Here is an 18,537-nt window from a genome sequence, read left to right on the forward strand (position 1 = left end):
TCCGAACGTTCAGCTGGCTAGGACTCAGTGCTGCACTGAAACCCAGGAAGCTGGGTTTGTGGCAAATGGTAGGAAGTGCAGCTCCATCCAGCTGGGGTTATCCACATGGAACTCGTTCCCCAGGTATATGCCGGTCAAAAAACAGAGATGCAGCAAACCGAAAACAAGATCCCAACGGTTTCTGAAAGAAGAGGCAGAGCCTGAGGCTAAGAGCTGAGATGCTCCTCAGATTTAGGAGTGACACCAGGGATGACAAGTGTCCCTTGGTACAGAATTTTCTCTGCCTTTTTGGCCACCAAATGAGAGTAGCTAGAGGAGCTATGAACATTTTCAGCTGTCCCCAAGTTCCTGTCTCTGTGTCCTAACTTAAACCCACAATCACTCACTCTGGTGGCTGTCACTTGGGTTCATACTCTAGCTCATTTATGAAGTGTTCGCTGCCCTCTTTTAGAGTGTGCTGTTATACATCAGAAGCAGAGAACTCAGCACTGTGCTATGTATTAGTTTGCAAAACTCAACTAACAGTGTTTTAACTGTAGCCTGTAATTAATGGGCGGGGCTACCAGGAAGTGTGCATAAGAATATAAACATTCGGGCGCACGGTGGGCGGTGGCTGGCACAGTGAAGTGGTGAAAGAACACAGTGGGAATGGGAAGTGGTGCCAATGATGGCGCCCGCTTCCTGCTGCCAGGCCCTTAATGGGTACTCGGTGTGCAGGGCTCAGAGAGGAGGAAGGACCCCAGAATTGAGATAGAAAATATAGAAAGGGAGACAGTAACTAAAGGTCCTATCAATGTGTTATTCCCTGTTGAGCAGCGACACACCTTAGCAAACAAGTGACCTTATATTCTTTTAAATTATTCCTCCAAGAGGGACTGAATGGCTAGATCAACACTGCCATGGGTTATCTGTCAGGTCATTTAAAGGTCATCTTGGCCCTCTCTGTAATAAGCACTTGCACTAATTGGCCTGCAGAGATGGGCCCAAAACATTGTAAGGAATCTTTAGAGCAGGAACCAGTACCAAGGACCCAGCAGATCTGCTCTTCCAGGGAGGCTGTGCAGTGCAATCACACCAGAATGCCGTAGGATTTGTACACAGCGTGAATTGCTTAATAACTCAATTTCATTCCCAGCTCCATGAGCCCAGACCCTTCAAACTCCTGACAGTGTTTACTGCTGATGTATATCTTCTGTATATCTAACTCATTTATCTGAGATGTAAGCACAGTGGTTCGTGGATTCTTGCACAGTGGCCTAATAATGACCCTGGTTAGCAACACAGTCTGTTGGAGGAGCACTGTCCATGAGTCAGGAGGCTGGAATCCAGTCCTGTTCTCTCATCTCATTAGCTCTAAACCTCAGCATTGTCACTTGCCCTCCTTGGTCTCTGGTTTCTAGTTCTAAAAAATCTACCCTAGAGGGTTCAGGAATGAAAATGGGGCCTTGTAAGAAAGGTCTTTGCAAGTTGTAACATGGAAACGATGATGGATTTTCCATGTGCTGAGTCTTCATTGAATTCTCTTGCTGTTCCACTTTCTCAGGCCAAATAACAATGATGTTAAGGAGAATGGTTCAGAGAAGATCCTAGAGAAATGGCTGCCCTCCAAGCCCTGTGGATAAGATGTTGTTCCTCAGGGTCAGTGGTGAAGGCTCATCAACTGTGGAATGGGGCAGGAAACCTGGCTCCCCGGAGTGAAGATGGGAAAGGAAGGTCCCACATGCATGCAGATGCTCTTGACATTTATGATAAGACCCAGTTTTCCACTGGAGGAAGTTCAACTGTTGTTTTAATATTGCCTCCATCCTTCCCTTCCCATTGCCTTGCTCAGTCACCACCCCCACATCCCTCTGGTCAGACCTGCCCATTCTTATTCACAAGTGTCTTGCAGAGGGCCTGACAATAAGTTCACTGGGGCCCCCTCACATGCCAGCCTTGAATGGGCACTGATAGCATGGCTTCCTCATGTGAAAGCCCTGGTCTGGGTCTGAAAGCAAATGTAGTGTAAGTGAAGTTGTATCAGACAGTGAATGAGAGTCCAGTTGGCCAATGAGCGCTTACAGAAATGTACAAATGTGAACTAGCCCAGATCCCTCAGTTGGAACTAATTCCTGAACTTAGGAAGACTTAGAAACAGCTAGAGCCATTTAAATCACCTTTGCTTAATTCTGTCAAAGATTATCACTCAATTTTAGATCTATGTGAGTGATGCTAATAATGACAACAATAAACTCGGTGTTAATTAATGATGATGATATTGATGTTTATTGAGCAAGTAAGTGCCAGAAAATGTTTAGCGTTTGCTTGTATTATCCCAAGATTGGGATTTACACAGGGAGGGATGGGAGTTGAGGTTGTGAGAAGGAACAGTGACCTCAGAACTGGGAGACCTAGGATTTTCCCTTCCCCCCAATCCTAACATTTACCAAGTAGGTAAACCAAGTAGGCTCTGAAACTCAAGTTCCTCATCTGTAAAATGGGGAGGTGCACACCCACATTAAAGGCTCATCAGAGATTACTCTATCTCAGGAATGCTGGAAGAGCTTCTTATCAGGGCTAGCACATAATAGGAACAGCATTACTTATTGAGTTGAATCATAGGTGATAAGAACAGAAATACAACTGGATGAGAACTAATTAGACACGGAGATGAACCGAGAGACGTTAGGACAAGATACAGGCTATTCACCTTTTGTACATCATTTACAGGTGATATTTTGTCATTATCAATTCCCTTTTCCATCGATTTTATTAAGCCAGACTCATAGTGCCATAGAGCCTACAAATTGTCCAAGATCAGAGAATTGCAGCAAATGCTAAATTCTTTGTCAATGAAAGAATAGGAGTATAAGAGAGAGGATCAGAATGAACAGAGCCCTCACTGGGGCTCGTAGGCGTAGGCAATTTCCCTGTAACTACCCTAAAGCCCGTGTTTCAGATTTCCAAACCCAGGCTTCCATACTGCTTCCAGTGCCCCACAGCAGGGAGGGTGACCCCCAAGGACTTGCAAAGCTAAAATCAGAATTCCAGTCGTGAAACCTCACGCTTCGAAATGACTTATTCTCATCACAATGTACCAAATGATCTATAAATACATATTTTAACATTCCGGAGTTTAAATATTATTACACATCTTACTTGATGTCAGATTTTGTTAAATGTGTGCCGTTATCTCAATTTACAAAGGTCAGTCGGGTGGCGGTGGAGAATAGAACTAGATATATGTATGAAATCCTTTTACCAGTACATCTGCGTCTCGGAGAACCAGGCCTTTTTCAAAGAGCTTTGGGCTTTTTTTCCCCCTTTTCAAATGAGACTTTAATGAGTATCATGTGGATAAACTCTTTGCAGAGGTTTGAAAAGATCCAGAGAAACACAGTGGCAGGAACAAGCAAACCATTTTGGATGAAATCACAAGCCATTTGAATGCCTCCTCATCTCTCTAGTTGTGTCAGAACCTTTTGGCTGCGTTTTTCCCCCACAGGAATGTTTTCATCTCCATGGCTAGGTAAATAGAATGTTCGTGCAGTTGCTGGATTGCTATTCATGCCAGCGCGGAGTAGGGTGGAGTGACCTACTTCCAGCAGTATCCATAGAAAGCTCCGCTGCTTCCCATCAGGGCTGATTTTAAAAAGCCACCCTCTGCTTCCCGCAGCTCCCGCCCCCAGCTGCCCTCAGAGACAACGTACTATGGACTCTGTGGTCCTTGCTGGCTTTCTTTTATCATTCCTGCTCCCTGGGTTGGCTCATTTTAGTTCATCTTTGCCTGTTCTGGAAAAGGAGAAGTAGGTGAGTGGGCAGCTTTAAAGCAAGTTAACATTTCAGATTTGCAGAGAATAGTTCTATAGAGGGATATTGGTGGAGCCACCAAGAGAGGTCAGCCGAAGCTTTCTTATCACATATGCATAATTGATCAAAGGCCAATAACTCATTAGAAACATTGGGCAGCCTCTCTCTGTGGGTGATTCTCATTGGAGACCCAAGATTGGAGTTTTGGTAGGTTGCTCTCAGGGGTTTCGCTCCAGCCAGCCCTTAGCATATAAATCAATAGGCTGGACAGAGACGGAAGCATTCCCAACTCCAAGAGGAGAATCTGAGAATTCTACCCCGTTGTCACGCAGAAACGCACAGCACCTGCACTTGACTCAGGTCTAACTGAAGCCAGGTGAGATGTCTGGTTTTGTGTCACTGAAGGACAGGGTCAGTGCTGGAGAGTCCCCAGAGACCGTCTGTCCCATTGCTGAGTGATAAGGAGAGTGAGCCCCAGAGACGACAGTGGTCCACTCCCCGGGACCCCTGTGTGTGGCTGTCTCTAACCTGCCGTTCTGTTTCTCTCCATTGGATCAGTGACACTCCCAGCCTCTTGTATTTACCATGAGGGCAAATGTCACTGAGAAGGGGAATTAGAATTTCAATAATCTTTCACCTGGGTACACGTGAAAATTTCTATTCCAAATCCCAGCAGTTCCAGAAAGTGCTGGTTACTTGAGAAAATGGCTGTTGGATGAGAGATTTTTGAAGTTTTCAACTATCTTGCCCTAAAGCAGGTGTTCCATGTGGTTCTGAAGCCATCGCTCAGGCCTGTTTGGAGGCAGAGGACAGTGGATGCCATGATAGGAAGCAGCCCCACACTGACAGGGAGCTGATTGGTCTCGGAACATCTTGGCAGAAGACCTCCTGTCTACAGGGTTGCTCGTTTTGTTGTCCACGTAGCCAGATGTTTCAAGGCCCAGACTTCAGGCAGACCCTCCGTGTGCCTGGCACCTGTGCTGGTTGAACTCAGACCTGGAAGGGTGCTGTTTTTTGACCCCTCTCATTCTGGGGTGTGGGATGGTCTCCATGCCACATGGTCCCTCTGGAGAGCAGTGTGGAGGCCCCTGACTCCACCCAAGGCCACAGTTTCCCTGGCTGGTCTCATTTCCTCACATCTCTCGACTGTGTCCTTTCTACCTCCTTCTTCTTTGTCTGCTTCTCATCTTTCTTCACAGATGGCCAGGACACTAACGTGCTGCTGTGGTTGTTTATGAAACAGGTTGGGGTCTTTGGAGGCTGCCGTTCCAGAGACATTAAAGACTGTGTCACGCTGGATACCAGGGTGAAGATTTGCAGGATAATTAGCGATCCCCTACCGTTATTAACCCCTGACTTCGGCAGGTTATTTTCTTACAGAGGTGTTGAAAGTTAATGCCACTGTTAATGGTTTTGGTCAGAAGACCATAATGAAACCATGTGGGAAACGCGGCCCATCATCAATATCTTTCAAACTTCGAAATCAGAGGGTGGAAAAAGGAAAGTAAAAAAGAACAAAAGAAAAGGGGCCAATTCTGTCTGTGGGAGGCCTATCCTTGGTAACCCTAGTGATAGTGTCCATCTGATGGCCAGGGTCCATTTGTTCTTCTTAGTTTTCGATAGTCAGCTTATCACTACTGTAGTTCTGAGCTTAATCTTCATCACCAAGGGAAAGTCCTAATGGCCACCAAGATGGCACAGGTGGAGGTACGGTTAGATTCTATTTTTAGAGATGTCCTCTTTTCCTTGTAATTATTTCAGGGGGGATAGAAGGCTATTCATAATATGACACTCAACGTAATGGAAAAACAACCAAGCAAAACTAAGACCCCCCCTGGACACCTCCCAGTCCTCGAACAACAGGGACCTCTCAGAGCAGTACACTTCACTGGTCCTCCAGTTGGTCCAATCCTTTCCTAACTCTGCTCCGGAGAACCCCCGAGAAAGCGTATTAAATTCAGTTTGGATGAAAGGCTCTGAGACCAACAGCAAGTTTGAAAATCTAAGCAAAGTCTTTCAACAGTCAGTAATGGCCATCAGGGGGTGACAACCTCAACTTTGAAAGACTACAGGGTCAGTTCTTCAGATGCCCTCAACAAGAGGCCAAGAATCGACAAGTTAATGCTTCCTCCCGCCTTGACCTTGGCAACCGTGGTAACCTCATTACGACTCGGCTGGATTCAGCTTGAAACTCAGACTTGCTAGGAGTGAAAAAGGGTCCCCGGATGCCAGGACCGCTCTAAGCCACTGTACCATAATTCAGTGAATGAAAAGATCCTGCAGAATTTTCCCAGCTCAAAATCCATATTTGAATTTAAATAGTCAAACTCTTTGAACAAGGACATCATGGATCTGGTCCTTTGGGGCAAATTCTGATCCTGCCATGATGGATTTCTTTAGTAGCTCAGGCTGGGAACTCTCAGCATGAGGTCATACCCTATGAAGGAAAAGGGCATGGGTGATAAAGGGAAATTGTAAAGCCGGAAGGAAGAGTTTTGCAGCAAAGTTTTGAGTGTCCTAAGCTAACCCCACAAAGAGACGATAAGCTCACAGCACACAAGCTAACTTTAGAACAATGACTAAGGCTAATTTAAAAGTGATTTCATCTCATCTCCTTCTCTCTGCCTTTCCCCATCCTAGATTATTCTCTCTTGTGACTTCCCCTGCCCGACGTCCTACCATCGCAGCCCTCTGTGGCTGAGGAAGCTGTGAGTTTTCTTTCTTAGTCACACATGTCTGTAGGAGCATGAATGAGAGTCTTTCTTATCGTCTGCGGTCCAGTGTGAAGAGGGCCTGGGTCTGGGATGCACTGATCTAATCTTTTCAAACCTGTCCAGCCTGTGTGCCCAGGGACAGCAGGGAAGGAGCCAGGGTTATACTTGAGAGAATGTGTGACATCGTTTGGAACACTGAACTTAATATCCCTTCCCGACTTAGAATTGTGGGATATCAAAGTTACAAACGGATCTTGAAGTTCATCTATCCAGATCCTCTTAAACAGACCAGAAAACTCAAAGCTGAGCAACTTATCCACAGTTCCTCGGACCGTGCCTAGCCTGCTTTATGCTTCACAGTTTTAGTTCCTGCAGAACACAGCACTCAGAGTCACCGTGAGACTCGAGTTGAGTTTATCTTCCCTTCTCTCTCTGGGTCTTCTTATCATTCTAAATGGTGACTTAATGCACACTTCTGCTGAGCAAAACCATGGACGACGTGCCATTAGCCCTGAACTCCTTAAACTGGCATTCACAACCTTGGCAGTTGGCACCGATCTGAATTTCGCCTAGGTCTGCTGCCATTCTTCTCTACAACCTCCCTGCGGCAGCCTTGCCTCCTGTGTTTCTGCACACTTGTATTATCCTTTTGTTCCTTTGCATATACTCTTCATCTGAAATTGCCTCCCCGATGTTTTGACCCATGTTCTTTCTTGCCATCCATGTGCACCCAGCCAAGCTCCAGCCTCTACCTCAGCACTGCTATTACTACGCAGAGGGCTTATTCATGGCCATGGCTTAACTTTCCTGCTAGAGGGAAAGCTCCTTGAGAGGAGGAGCCATGTAGCCCAATTTTCTGAATGGCAAACTGTGCTCCAAAAAGATGTACGTTAGAATAAATGGCACCCTGGTTTCCATGCATTCCAGGCAGTTCTAGAATTTGGGGAGGTGCCAAGGGATGTGAGGTCTGTGGGAAGGAAGAACGGACATGGTGAAGTCAGGACAGCCTTGTGTTTCCAGGTATCTTGGCTCCACAGTGTGACACCTGTGGCATCTTCAGATGTCCATGCAGCATCTTCCTGGCACTTGTTTTATTTAGTACATTGTAGAGAAGTTTCCCTGGGAGTTTCTTTGGCAACCCTCGGGTGGCTTTGGACCAGACTATTTTGTCACCTCCTATAACTTACCCTTTGGGGGTTTCAGGACTGTGCTATCTTGCATTTCCTCTTCTTGAGATATTCTGCTAAAGCCCAGACCACAGTGATTACACAGATTTTCCAAGTTCTGATCTCAGTCCTGTTGGGGAAGAAATTGACATTTACTGTGCCCTGTGTGGTTTTTCATTAGTTGACCAGGCCAGACATAGCATAAGTAAATAAGTTCCTGTTTAGATTTGAGCTCTTCCATGTCAGGTCTGCCAAGAGAGGGGGAAAAATCCAAGAAGAAGCTATCATTGTCTAATTATCTTGAAACTAAACATTGATGATGCTCTTGGCAGGCAAGGTGGCCTCTTTCCTTCCCCTTTCCCCTCTGTGGTGAGTCTATCTGGGCAAAATCATGATGTCCCCATTGGAAGGATGGACATGAATAACCCACAAAGGGGTTTGGTGGGCGGGCCTGCAAGGCAAGGCCTCTGTGCTAGCAGCCCACTGACCCACGGGTGGGTGCACTTGGTCCATCCTCCACTGCATCTGTGATATCCTAGGTGCCCCCACTCCGAGGATGGTGTGGCAGAACATCTTCCTCCTCTGAAGGGGTCTTGGGCTGCTTATGGATATGGGCCTTCTTTTTGAGCCGATGAAGGTGTTCTGAACTTAGGCCATGGTGAAGGTTGTTCAACGCAGTGAATGATAGACCTCAAAAGGGTGAATTTATGGCATGCAAATTATATCTCAATTTTAAAAGAAGTCATGGCATACTAAGACCTCATGCAAAATAGTGTGACATAAAAGATCCTGAAAGACCGTGTGACCTCTGCTGGCATTTCCTCTGTGCGAACTCTGAGACCAGCTGCCTGCTGGTTGTGTTGGGGGTGGAAGGGATCTAATAGTTGGGCCATCTCAGTCCCTGTTCTGTGTCACACTGGGGTGACAATCCAGGTATTTCCTCGTTTTTGCTTCCCTAGTCATAAGAGAGGTAATGGGCCTGGCCTACTTGATGAGGATCTCCTGGGAAACAGAAATCCAGTTTGTTAAGTGATTTGGAGGCAGGAGGCCCTAGATCCTCCTCAGTGGTCACAGGAAGGGCTCAGTGGCTCTCAGATAGGTGTGGGATGTGTCCCAGGCAGTGTGGGCCGGTGCAAGCAGGAGTCTGGATGCGTGTTGCTCTGGGTGATTTAATCGTGCCTTGGGTGCTCTCTTCTGAGCTGGGCTGCTTATGTTTTGTTTTGTTTTGTCTGTGATAAGAGGAGACAGCTTGGTTTCTACTGTACTGCAGAGCAGGACCTATGGGGGTGGGGCATTTCTCTCCTGGTGCTTCTGAAGGCCTGAGGACTGGTTAGAAGGGTCAGAGTCCAAGTGATTGTGGCATCTGTGCTGAGGATTTGCACGGTAGCTGCTGCTCCAAATACCCACCTTCCTGAGGGTTTCTCCCCACCTGGAAATCAGGAAAGCCTCCTCAGGGGAAAGATGGACTCGGAAGCCTGTGTCCCCACTGCACTTAACAGAGGGGGCCATGCAGGACCAAGGTGCAGGGGATCTTTTATCCTCACTCCCTGTGCTGTACCAGTCATGCTCCAGACTGGACGGCACCAACCCAACAGGGCGATTGGGGAGGGGGGCTGAGCGTGAAGGGGGCTCTGCTCACCATTTTTCAGCCTCTTTTACACTGTCCAGTTTGCTCTTCTCCTTGGTGTGTGGGACAGCAGGACGAGATTGGTAATCCTATCAGCATCCTTCTGGAACAGCCTAGTGACCTATGGCTCACATGAACCTTCTCAGTGGCCTACCAGAAAGGGCCCACTGATGTTCTCCCTCCTTCTCTTCCTACTTCTCCTGAACATCCTTTCCCTCCTTTACCTGTTTTTTGTTTTTTTATCGAAAAGGGTGATAAATGTAAAATTTATTGAGTTTCACAAATGTTAAACTATTATAAGATTCTCATCCAGAAGAATTGATATTCATATTCAACAAAATAAGAGTATCTTGCTGTTTATGATTGCCATATTGAAAAAAACAAGCCATCATATATATATATATATATATATATATATATATATATATATTTCTTATTCATAATACTTTTATTCATACTTAGTGAAATCATTAGAAAGATCACTGTTATGTACTAATAACTTTCATAATTTAAACCTGATAAAATATGATTTTTTAATATTTTTTAAAAAAATAAATGACAGCGGAATGCATTACAATTCTTATTATACATATACAGCACAATTTTTCATATCTCTGGTTGTACGATTCGTGTCTTCATACCTGTTCCTTTACCTGTTGAGAGGAACTCCACGTACTGTTCACCAGGCCCAGCACCAGTGTCACCATCCTCTAAGGAGACTGCCTTCCTCCTCCTTCCTCCCCCTGCCCAGGAACGATCACTGCTTCCTTCTCCTTTGCCCCCACGAAACCTAGTCACGTGCCTAGGGTAACACTTTCCACCATCGCTCACTCTGGGTGGCATTGGGGAACTTGTGGAGGGCCTGGTTCCAGTTAGCACCCAAGAGCCTAGCACAGGACCTGGTGTGCAATGCTTGCCCAATGTCTGCTGAACAGGTGAAGGGCTAAATAATTAAATAATGCCATTTGTGCCCTCCCACAAATAGTGAAAGGTGTTTATAAACTCCATAAATATTTGAAATTGCTTTCCTCTTTATGGTTATGATACTTGATGAGAATACATTCTAAATGTATCTAAAAAAATCTTTTTTTATGTCTCTGGGATATATGTGTGTGTATGTGTGTGTGTGTGTGTGTGAATATATAAATTATACACACACACACACACACACATACATACATTTTTTTATTGTTGTTGTTAAAGGTGATACATTTTGGAGAAGAAGCCATGTTTTTAAAAAAATAAAATTTTATAAAGCAATGGTTTGTTAAAATATGTTCAGCAGAATACCAGTCCCATAGTGTGGTAATAGTTGTTAAAGATAAAATGGTCTCAGGGCTGAAGGAAGTTCAGGGAGGGCTGGGTTAATCAGTTTCTCTACTGTGGGATGTCTCAAAGCTCTCATATAATATTACTTAGGAATATAAGCGAGAGGGATGTGCACACAACAGGGTATTTCTGCAGCGCTACCTTAACATCTACTACAGTGCAAAGTGCAGAGCAAGATTTGGGGGTTTTGTTGTTGATGGTAGTCCACTGCTTTGATCTGGACCCCTGAGAAGCAAGTGAGTGTTTGCATGATTTGATTTCTCTCCTCCTCTTCATGCATTCCACCTCTGCTTTCAAGGCTGAAGAGAAAAAAAAATTAAGGGAATTAAAACATTACTTTACCTGTCATAGCAAGTTATCCGACATCTCCAGTGGACTATGCAGCAAATGATTGTGGTTTTGGAAATAGCCTGTCAGCCCCAGCAGCTCTGCAGTAACCTCCCAGGACTATTCCATAAATGCCAGTTCTTTGCACAGTAATTACCAACTCTCTCCATGGTAGATTCACTGGTGTGTCTAGGAGTAATTGCTGGGGAACTCACACTTTCAAATTTACAAGAGTCAAACAACCTTGTATTTACCTCGGGGGTTATCAGGTATTCAAACTGTGCTGCATAAAGGATGCTATTGATCATAAAACTAGGGGAAGAACTCGAATTTGCACCTCAGTATTTTTCTCAATGGGTGAGAACCTGGCTTACTAGATTTATGGTGGAAAGACCGATGTGGGATAATTTTCTTCTGAGAATCCCTCCCTTCCTTGAGCTTTGTGAGCAGCAGCGAGTCCAGACTAACCGTAGTCGGAGCCTTATGTTGCCTTCGGACAGAACTGGCAGGTTGGTACAGTGTCGAGGAAGAAGATGAAAACCTTGCTCAGATTCTTACTCCTGCCTTTGGTGTTCCTTCTCTAGAGATCTCAGGGAACACGGAGGACATCCCCCTAGTACGCTGGAGGCAGCAGTGGCTGGAGAATGGCACTTTGCTCTTTCACATCCATCACCAAGATGGTGCCCCGAGTCTTCCTGGGCAGGACCCGACGGAAGAGCCCCAGCATGAATCAGCCGAAGAGGAGCTGAGGATCCTGCACATCTCAGTCATGGTAAGGAAAGACGGCCATAAACGTGTGAGGTGGCTTTTTATTGTCCTAATCAAATGTCTCAGAAGACTACATGGGAGGAAAAAGGTTTTAGCCTACAGTTCTGGGGTTCAAGGACATGGCGTCTGCACCACCTGAGCTCGGGTGAGGGCCGTCTCTGCCGCAGTACACCACAGCAGATGGCGACAGCAGGAGCGCGTGTGGGAAACAGAAATAACATCACCAAACAGGAAGCCAGAGAGGCTGGGGTCCTGCAGCCCCTTCCAAAGGGATGGCCCTATTTGACAAGCAGCTCCCACTAGGCCCCAGCTCTTAACGGCTCCCCACCAATTCCCGATACCACTGTTTGGGGAGCAAGCTTCCAAGACCTGAATCTTTGAGAGATGAAAAGATCCAAACCACAGCCATAGACATAGCTCTGTGAGACCCAACCCCGTAATGATCACTGATCATGGTCAAAGTGCCCTCCCCATTTGTGGGAAATGCAGCCCCTCCTGCTGCTAGTAACTGTTGCAGGTATTTGTACAGCACAGTTCCCCAACCACTCTAAGACCACATCCAGATATGGAGTAGCTCTTATAAACCAGGGACAATGTCAAATGGGACAATGGGTTGCCTTAGAAGGGAATTATTCAACTAGTACATCACCATATTTTAGAGTTGCTGCTCCATAAATGTTTATTGAGTGACTCAATCTCTAGCTGCTTGCTGCTACCAAGTCCTCTTTTCTTTTATCCCAGCTGGGAGAAATCAGCATCCTGGCTTTTTCTACTCTTTACAAATAAAGGGCATGTCAATAGATACTTGCTCCCCACTCTGGCCCAGCTAAAAACTACCACCAGCTTCTATGTAGAAATGTGAGGCCTCAAGAAAATTAGAGATGCTTCCTAAAATTCTAGGAACTTGTGTCCTCTAATCTCACTAGAGAGTAAGTGCAATGGCAGGTCTCTCAGGGGAGGGTGTCTGGTGGTGTTTTATTTATTGATGAATCCCCAGTAACTAGAACAGTGCATTTATATAGTTAATGCTTAATCAACAATTGTGGAATAAATGACTGAAATTTCCAATGGAGATAGAAAATCCTGTTTCACCAGACATTTCATATATTGTTATTGTACTGATAAACCGATACATTGTCTGCTCATAGGGTAGCCTGATAGCAGATTGAGACTTGACTGATTATCTATTAGTGTGGGAGGGTATGGGATATTTTACTGTTAATAACTTGATACAGAGTCACCTTAGTCCATGGTCTAACTTTAATTCACCCATTGCTCTGGTACCATCACTATATACTGTTTAGTTCGATATAAATGAAACTGAGCACATTTTAGATATATACAAATCTCCATTACCTAAAAATTGAGGATGGAAAATTTCCCCATAAAAATCTCTGATAAAAATCTCAGCATGTAAGTTCCTCATTTTTTTTTCTTCAGTCAGCACCCCCATAAATAACTGGTGCACAGGATACTTGCACGTATGCAAGGTACTTTGTGGTGCAGAAAAGAGAGTCCTTGAACAGCAAATGGTAAACCTCAATGTCTAGGTAAGGCCAGAGGCAGCAGGTGAAGGAGGCTGCCAGACCTCATACGGACAGAGTAATCGAGGTGCATGCATAGGAGGCACAATTTCTACGTGTCCTTAATCAAATCCCAGTGTCCTCTCTCTCAGGGAAGGTTCTTCATCAGTGCGGCTTCTAGTTTCCAGAGAGAAATGAGATCAGCCGAACCAGCGCAAGGATGGGATTGTCTTCATGATAATTTGATTGAAAAGAAGGCTGCACAGGTGGACTTTCCACCAGCCACCCCTCCATGTGGGAAGCAGTGGTGGTCATGAGTAGCTCTGGTTTCTTTTTCTTTTCTGTGTGTCTTTTTTTTTCCCCAAGCCATAAAAAGCATATAGGGTAAAGAAAAGTTTACAGAGAGTTCCAAGGAAGAATATCAGATTGCCTACGTCTGATAGAAAGACCGTGATCTCTAGAACTTGAGACGGGCAATTTGTCAGTTGGTGAGGCTGGTGAGGCTGGCGTGTTGTGTGAAACTTCCAAAGACAGTCTGAAGCTTGCCCTGGTGGCTGCTCCATGGCTTCAGTACTGCAAGGACTTCCATCCTCAGGATAAGGTGCTCCAGAAAGTTCTCCAGATAGGTGTGTGTGTGGGCATACACGTTTGTGAGGGTGGGAGGCTTTGAAAACAGAAATGTGCTGACTGAGGATCCCAAAGGGTTTTTTTTTAGGAAATTGTCTGCACTGTTAAAATATGACAACCCTATGAGAAGCCCTACATTACTAATGCTTTTTTTATGCTATCCTCTGGGCAGGAATTAATGGACAGTGGACCTGAAATTGAGAGTGAAGAAGAGTCAGCCTTAACCCTATCAGATCTTTCCTTTGTGTGCTATCAGTCCCCCAGGACAGACCACCAATGATCCTGTCTTTTCCAAATAAAGTAGAAGATAACCATCTTTCAGCTTTATTTCAGTTTTTTTTTTTCTAGGTAATTTTCCACCAGACCAGAGGAGGCAGAGGTTAAAAGGGCACAGGCAAAAGGTGATGGGGGAACTCTGGTGTTGTCTCTGGCCCAGCCTCTTGGATGTGGACAGGCCAGCATGTCCATGAAAGATTCAGGAAGGTCTTTGACCTCCGCAGGAGAACAGAGACCTTGGGGCGAGCTGAAGATGTAAACCCATGCGTGTCCAGAGTGTTGGGTCAATGGAGCATCCTGCAGCCAACCCTGCTCCATTCCCATTCCACACCACACACCCTTGCAGGCTGCCTCTCCAATCCTTAGGATTCTGTTGTAGAAACAGTTTCAAAGCCTGAAGCCTGAGGGTATCCTTTTTGAAGATGTCGTTCCTGGGGTCTCTGGTGGCTTCTTCATAAGAGACTGGGGATTGGTAGACTTCATTTGATTCACTTTATACCATATCTTTTGGAGGAAAAGTAGGCATCTGGAATGGCAGCATTTTAAAAGCCAGAAAAGTAGTGAAATCCTTTGACTAGCAACAGTGTTGGGTAGTGAAACAAACCTAAGTGAGATTGTATCACCTCAGTCCTCTTAGTTATGAAATAACTGCAGCAGGGCTCTTTTTCATTAACTGTAATGATCAATATTGACAGTTTTCAGATGGGTTTGAAGTCACATAATTTGTAAAAGAGATGAGTTGAGGTTATCCTCCAAACATGAGTATGTCCAACCTTTACTCCCTTGCTGAAAAAAAAATGTATATTTAAAAGCTTCACTGATAATCCTAAATACTTCCGATATTTTGTTCAGAGGGAATGATGAGTCTGTGAAACCCTTCAGGTTTGCTTTTCTCTCGTTTTGTATTTACACTGATCTCATCTACATCCTCTTAATCCAAGGTCCACTGTTTATTTTCATAATTTGCATTTACTATGTTTTTGTTTTAAACACAAATACAAGCAATGATAGAGTGGGAAATACAAGTAAACCTTTTTCTGTATCCTTAAACTCTGTATGAATGAGTATTTGCAAGTCCTCTTTATACTGTGCCCAGGATAAATCTGTCATCAGCAAAATTGAGGGCTTGCAGAAAAGCAATACCCCAGCTGGGAGTTTGGCAATTTAAAACTTTGAAAAAGCTTTTGCTATTTTTTTATTTTTCAATCACATTCTAAAATTTTTGAATTATTTTTTTCCAAAGAGGCACCATTTTTTTCCTTGTGTAGAATAATTGGATTTCCCTCCTGAAATAATCTTATATTATTGCTTTGAGGGTCAAATGAAGTATTTTAACCTCCTGCATGATTCAAACTTGGCTGAAGAGATTTATTTCAAATTTTGCAAGGTAATTGACATTTAGAACCATGAAAGTACATAAGGATACTCTTTTGCAAACTCTTGAACAAGTGAAGCAGAATTGATAAATTAAAGCTGAGTGGGAGTTTAAACCCAAAGTCAAGAAATTCTTTAGTGATAAGGCAAATTATTTACTCCGCAGAAAACTAGATTTTAATATTACTGTACATCAGATATTCACTATTTGTGGATTTAAATTTCTATATTGTACTTCTGCTAATTTATGGTGTACATTTTTCTTCTTAAAGCTTGTAAAAGAATTTGAAGGTGCCTAATAGAATGTCAATATTATCTGTTTATTTCATCTTTGTCATTAAAGATAGCAGTATTAATATATTTCTTACATGCATATAGGCTGATTGAATACATTTTTCACAGCAAGCACCCTTTTGAAAATGCTTCAGTTTTATTCCTGTCTGTCTGTCTGCTTGACTCTCTATCTATTTTTTATTGGGATGACTCCCACTGGTAGGGAATGTCTTTTATAGTTAGCCTTCTTAGGCACAATTCACAATTGTGGGGGGTAGGGGAAGTATCTTTGAACATCTGTGTGTCCCCATTAGCATTTTGTGAATGAAACCCATCAATCAAGCCTGGGTGCTGCTCAGGACCATTAGCCCAGCTGTGTCAAGGCCACTGGTCAGTACCTGCAGGCTCCCATGCCTTTTGGCTACTACCTGCCACCAGAGGCCTTCACCTGTCCCCAGGCTCCCTGGTCCTGGGAACTCCAGGTAAGCTCAAGGTCAGAGTTCTCCCTTGAGAGAAACAATGCAAAGAACAAAGTTTGGGGACAAAAGAGGCTGCAGGTGTTATCATAGTGTCCCCGAGTCCAGCAAATAGAACGGGCAGTTAGGGAAGTTCCATTCTAGAAAACTAACATTTGGGGCCTTCGAGAACACCCCCGTGGGGACCTTTGAGGTCTAATGATGACATTGTGCCAAAGTGCCCATCCTTGTCCTTATGTTTGCATTCATCAGAGCAGCTGCCCGAGTGTCACATGCTACTTTGCCAGGCGCTGTTTCTTGACTCATAGAGCATGGCACTTCCAGGGTGGAGAGGAGCAGTCCCCAGCAAGGTGATCACTGTATGCCATCGGGACCATCAGATATTTATTAAGTGTCCATGGGAAGAGAGAGAGAGAGAGAGAGAGAGAGAGAGAGAGAGAGAGAGAGAGAGCGCAAATCTGTTACAAAAATTCATTAGCAAATTCATTAATCAGGGTCACTTCTGCAGTTTTATGGCCAACTGATATTTGCTCCATCTAACTCAGGAAGCCCTAATTTATCGGGGTCCATCCTTCTGAGGTTCAAGAAACTGAAGGAGGAGTTTAGACAGGCCTTATGTTTCCAAAATGGGCGGAACCAAAGTAATAAGTCAGAAAAGACAAAAAGCACGTCTTTCTTCATCTGAGGAAGACCTTGCTAGCGATTCAAGCCATCCATCACGGGACTGACTGACTGGTCAGACGGCCACCTGCCGAACCATGACTGAGTGTTTTGCCTTCTGTGAGGATGATGGTGGGCAGTTTCTAAATTAATCAGTGAGACCCCTGAAACAAAACCTCTTTGCTCTGCTTGCATGGAAGGCGGACGTGCTAAAGCCCAGAGGTTCCAGAGTCCACTTTGGGGCTGTCCTGGGGCCAAGTAAGGTTTGGCTTAGAAGCCTCCCTCGGCCTGGCTCTGCGTCTCTTGCCAAGATGCATCAGGCACAGGGATCGGGTCTGTTGGCCTTTTCAGTGGCTCATGGACTCCGTGCATGTTTGGTGCTCTCTGTGTAAAGTAAGAGCTGGTCTGTAAGGGAGAACTGTCCTCCATTTAGAGTTGGAAGAGTGAGCAGCAAACCCTGGCTTTACCACTTCAGGTAATCTGCTGACCTTTTCGGAAGCCTCATTATCTCATCTGTAGAAGGAATGTACGGACCTGCTCTTCAGCTTTAGAGAGTGGAGACTCCCTCGGCCTCTATCTGCAATGGAGTTTCACTGTAGTTCTCCTGATTAGAACATCCCATACGTAGATTTTCATGGAGCCTGGAACTGGAGGGTTGTTCAGGATGCGAGTTATGTTATTAGCACTCAGCCTCTGAAGTCGTGGCTGGACTCTTGCACTTGCTCCTCTTGCTTCTGTTGCTACGAGTTAGTATCTTTGTCTAGTGTAAGTGTTTCTCCGTTTTGATGCTTTAATATGTTTGCAATTCCCTTGACCCATCAAGTCACCTCCTCTGTGGCCCCTTCTTACTTCTCTCAGCTTCTCGGTGTTCCCAACTTCGACCCCCCTGCTGTCAAATTCTTTGCTTTCCCCTTCCCCAATCTAACTCCTTACCCAGATGGATTGAGCTCATTGCCGTGTCATGTTGTCCTGTAGGAGGGTGTGTCTGTCCTCCTGCTGGCTGTGGTTGTGAGGAGGTGGACTTACACAGCACACTCCTGCTCCTCTCACACTTGGGTGTCATTTCCTTTAGCAGAGGCTCAACAACAGTGCTTCCCTGATTGCTTCTTTCAGTGCAACAGGCATATTAAGATGTAACTTGGAGAGTTGATAGGACAATCAGGAGATATCTGAGACATCACCCTCACCGTCATCATCTACATATGGTCGAAATCTGATTTTTCATTTCCTATGCATCAGAAACTATTGCAAGTGCTTTTGATATAGATTGTTATTTTTTTCTCATCACAACATTACGAAGTAGGGTTTATTATCAGGGCATTTTTCAGATGAGGGGAATGAGGTCTAGATAGGCTAAGTGACTTACCCACAGTTAAACAACCATTAGTTGGCAGAGCTAGAATTCGAATGGTGGTAGTCTACAGTAGAGTCTAGTTTCTTACTTCGAGAAGCACCCAACTCCTCCCCTGGCCCACAGTGAATGTCAGTATATAATTATCTCCCATTTCTTTAGCATCTCTTATTTTTAGCTGACTTTTGTCTGCTGAGACTAATCTGACACTTTGCCCCATTGTTCCTTTGACTCTAACAACTCCATGCGCACTAGGA

General features: G+C 44.8%; 1 protein-coding gene across 2 annotated transcripts in view; it reads left to right on the forward strand.

Annotated features, from left to right (window-relative positions):
* The window catches only part of Astn1 (astrotactin 1), a 283,759-nt gene that overhangs the window by 89,559 nt on the left and 175,663 nt on the right, over positions 1 to 18,537 (forward strand). For both annotated transcript variants that reach the window (XM_027934944.2, XM_027934945.2), the window contains exon 2: positions 11,537 to 11,724. In XM_027934944.2, the coding sequence (XP_027790745.1) occupies positions 11,537 to 11,724 (188 nt within the window). The remainder of the gene's footprint in view (positions 1 to 11,536; positions 11,725 to 18,537) is intronic.

This window comes from Marmota flaviventris, chromosome 12, assembly GCF_047511675.1.
Source record: "Marmota flaviventris isolate mMarFla1 chromosome 12, mMarFla1.hap1, whole genome shotgun sequence".
Taxonomy (NCBI): domain Eukaryota; kingdom Metazoa; phylum Chordata; class Mammalia; order Rodentia; family Sciuridae; genus Marmota; species Marmota flaviventris.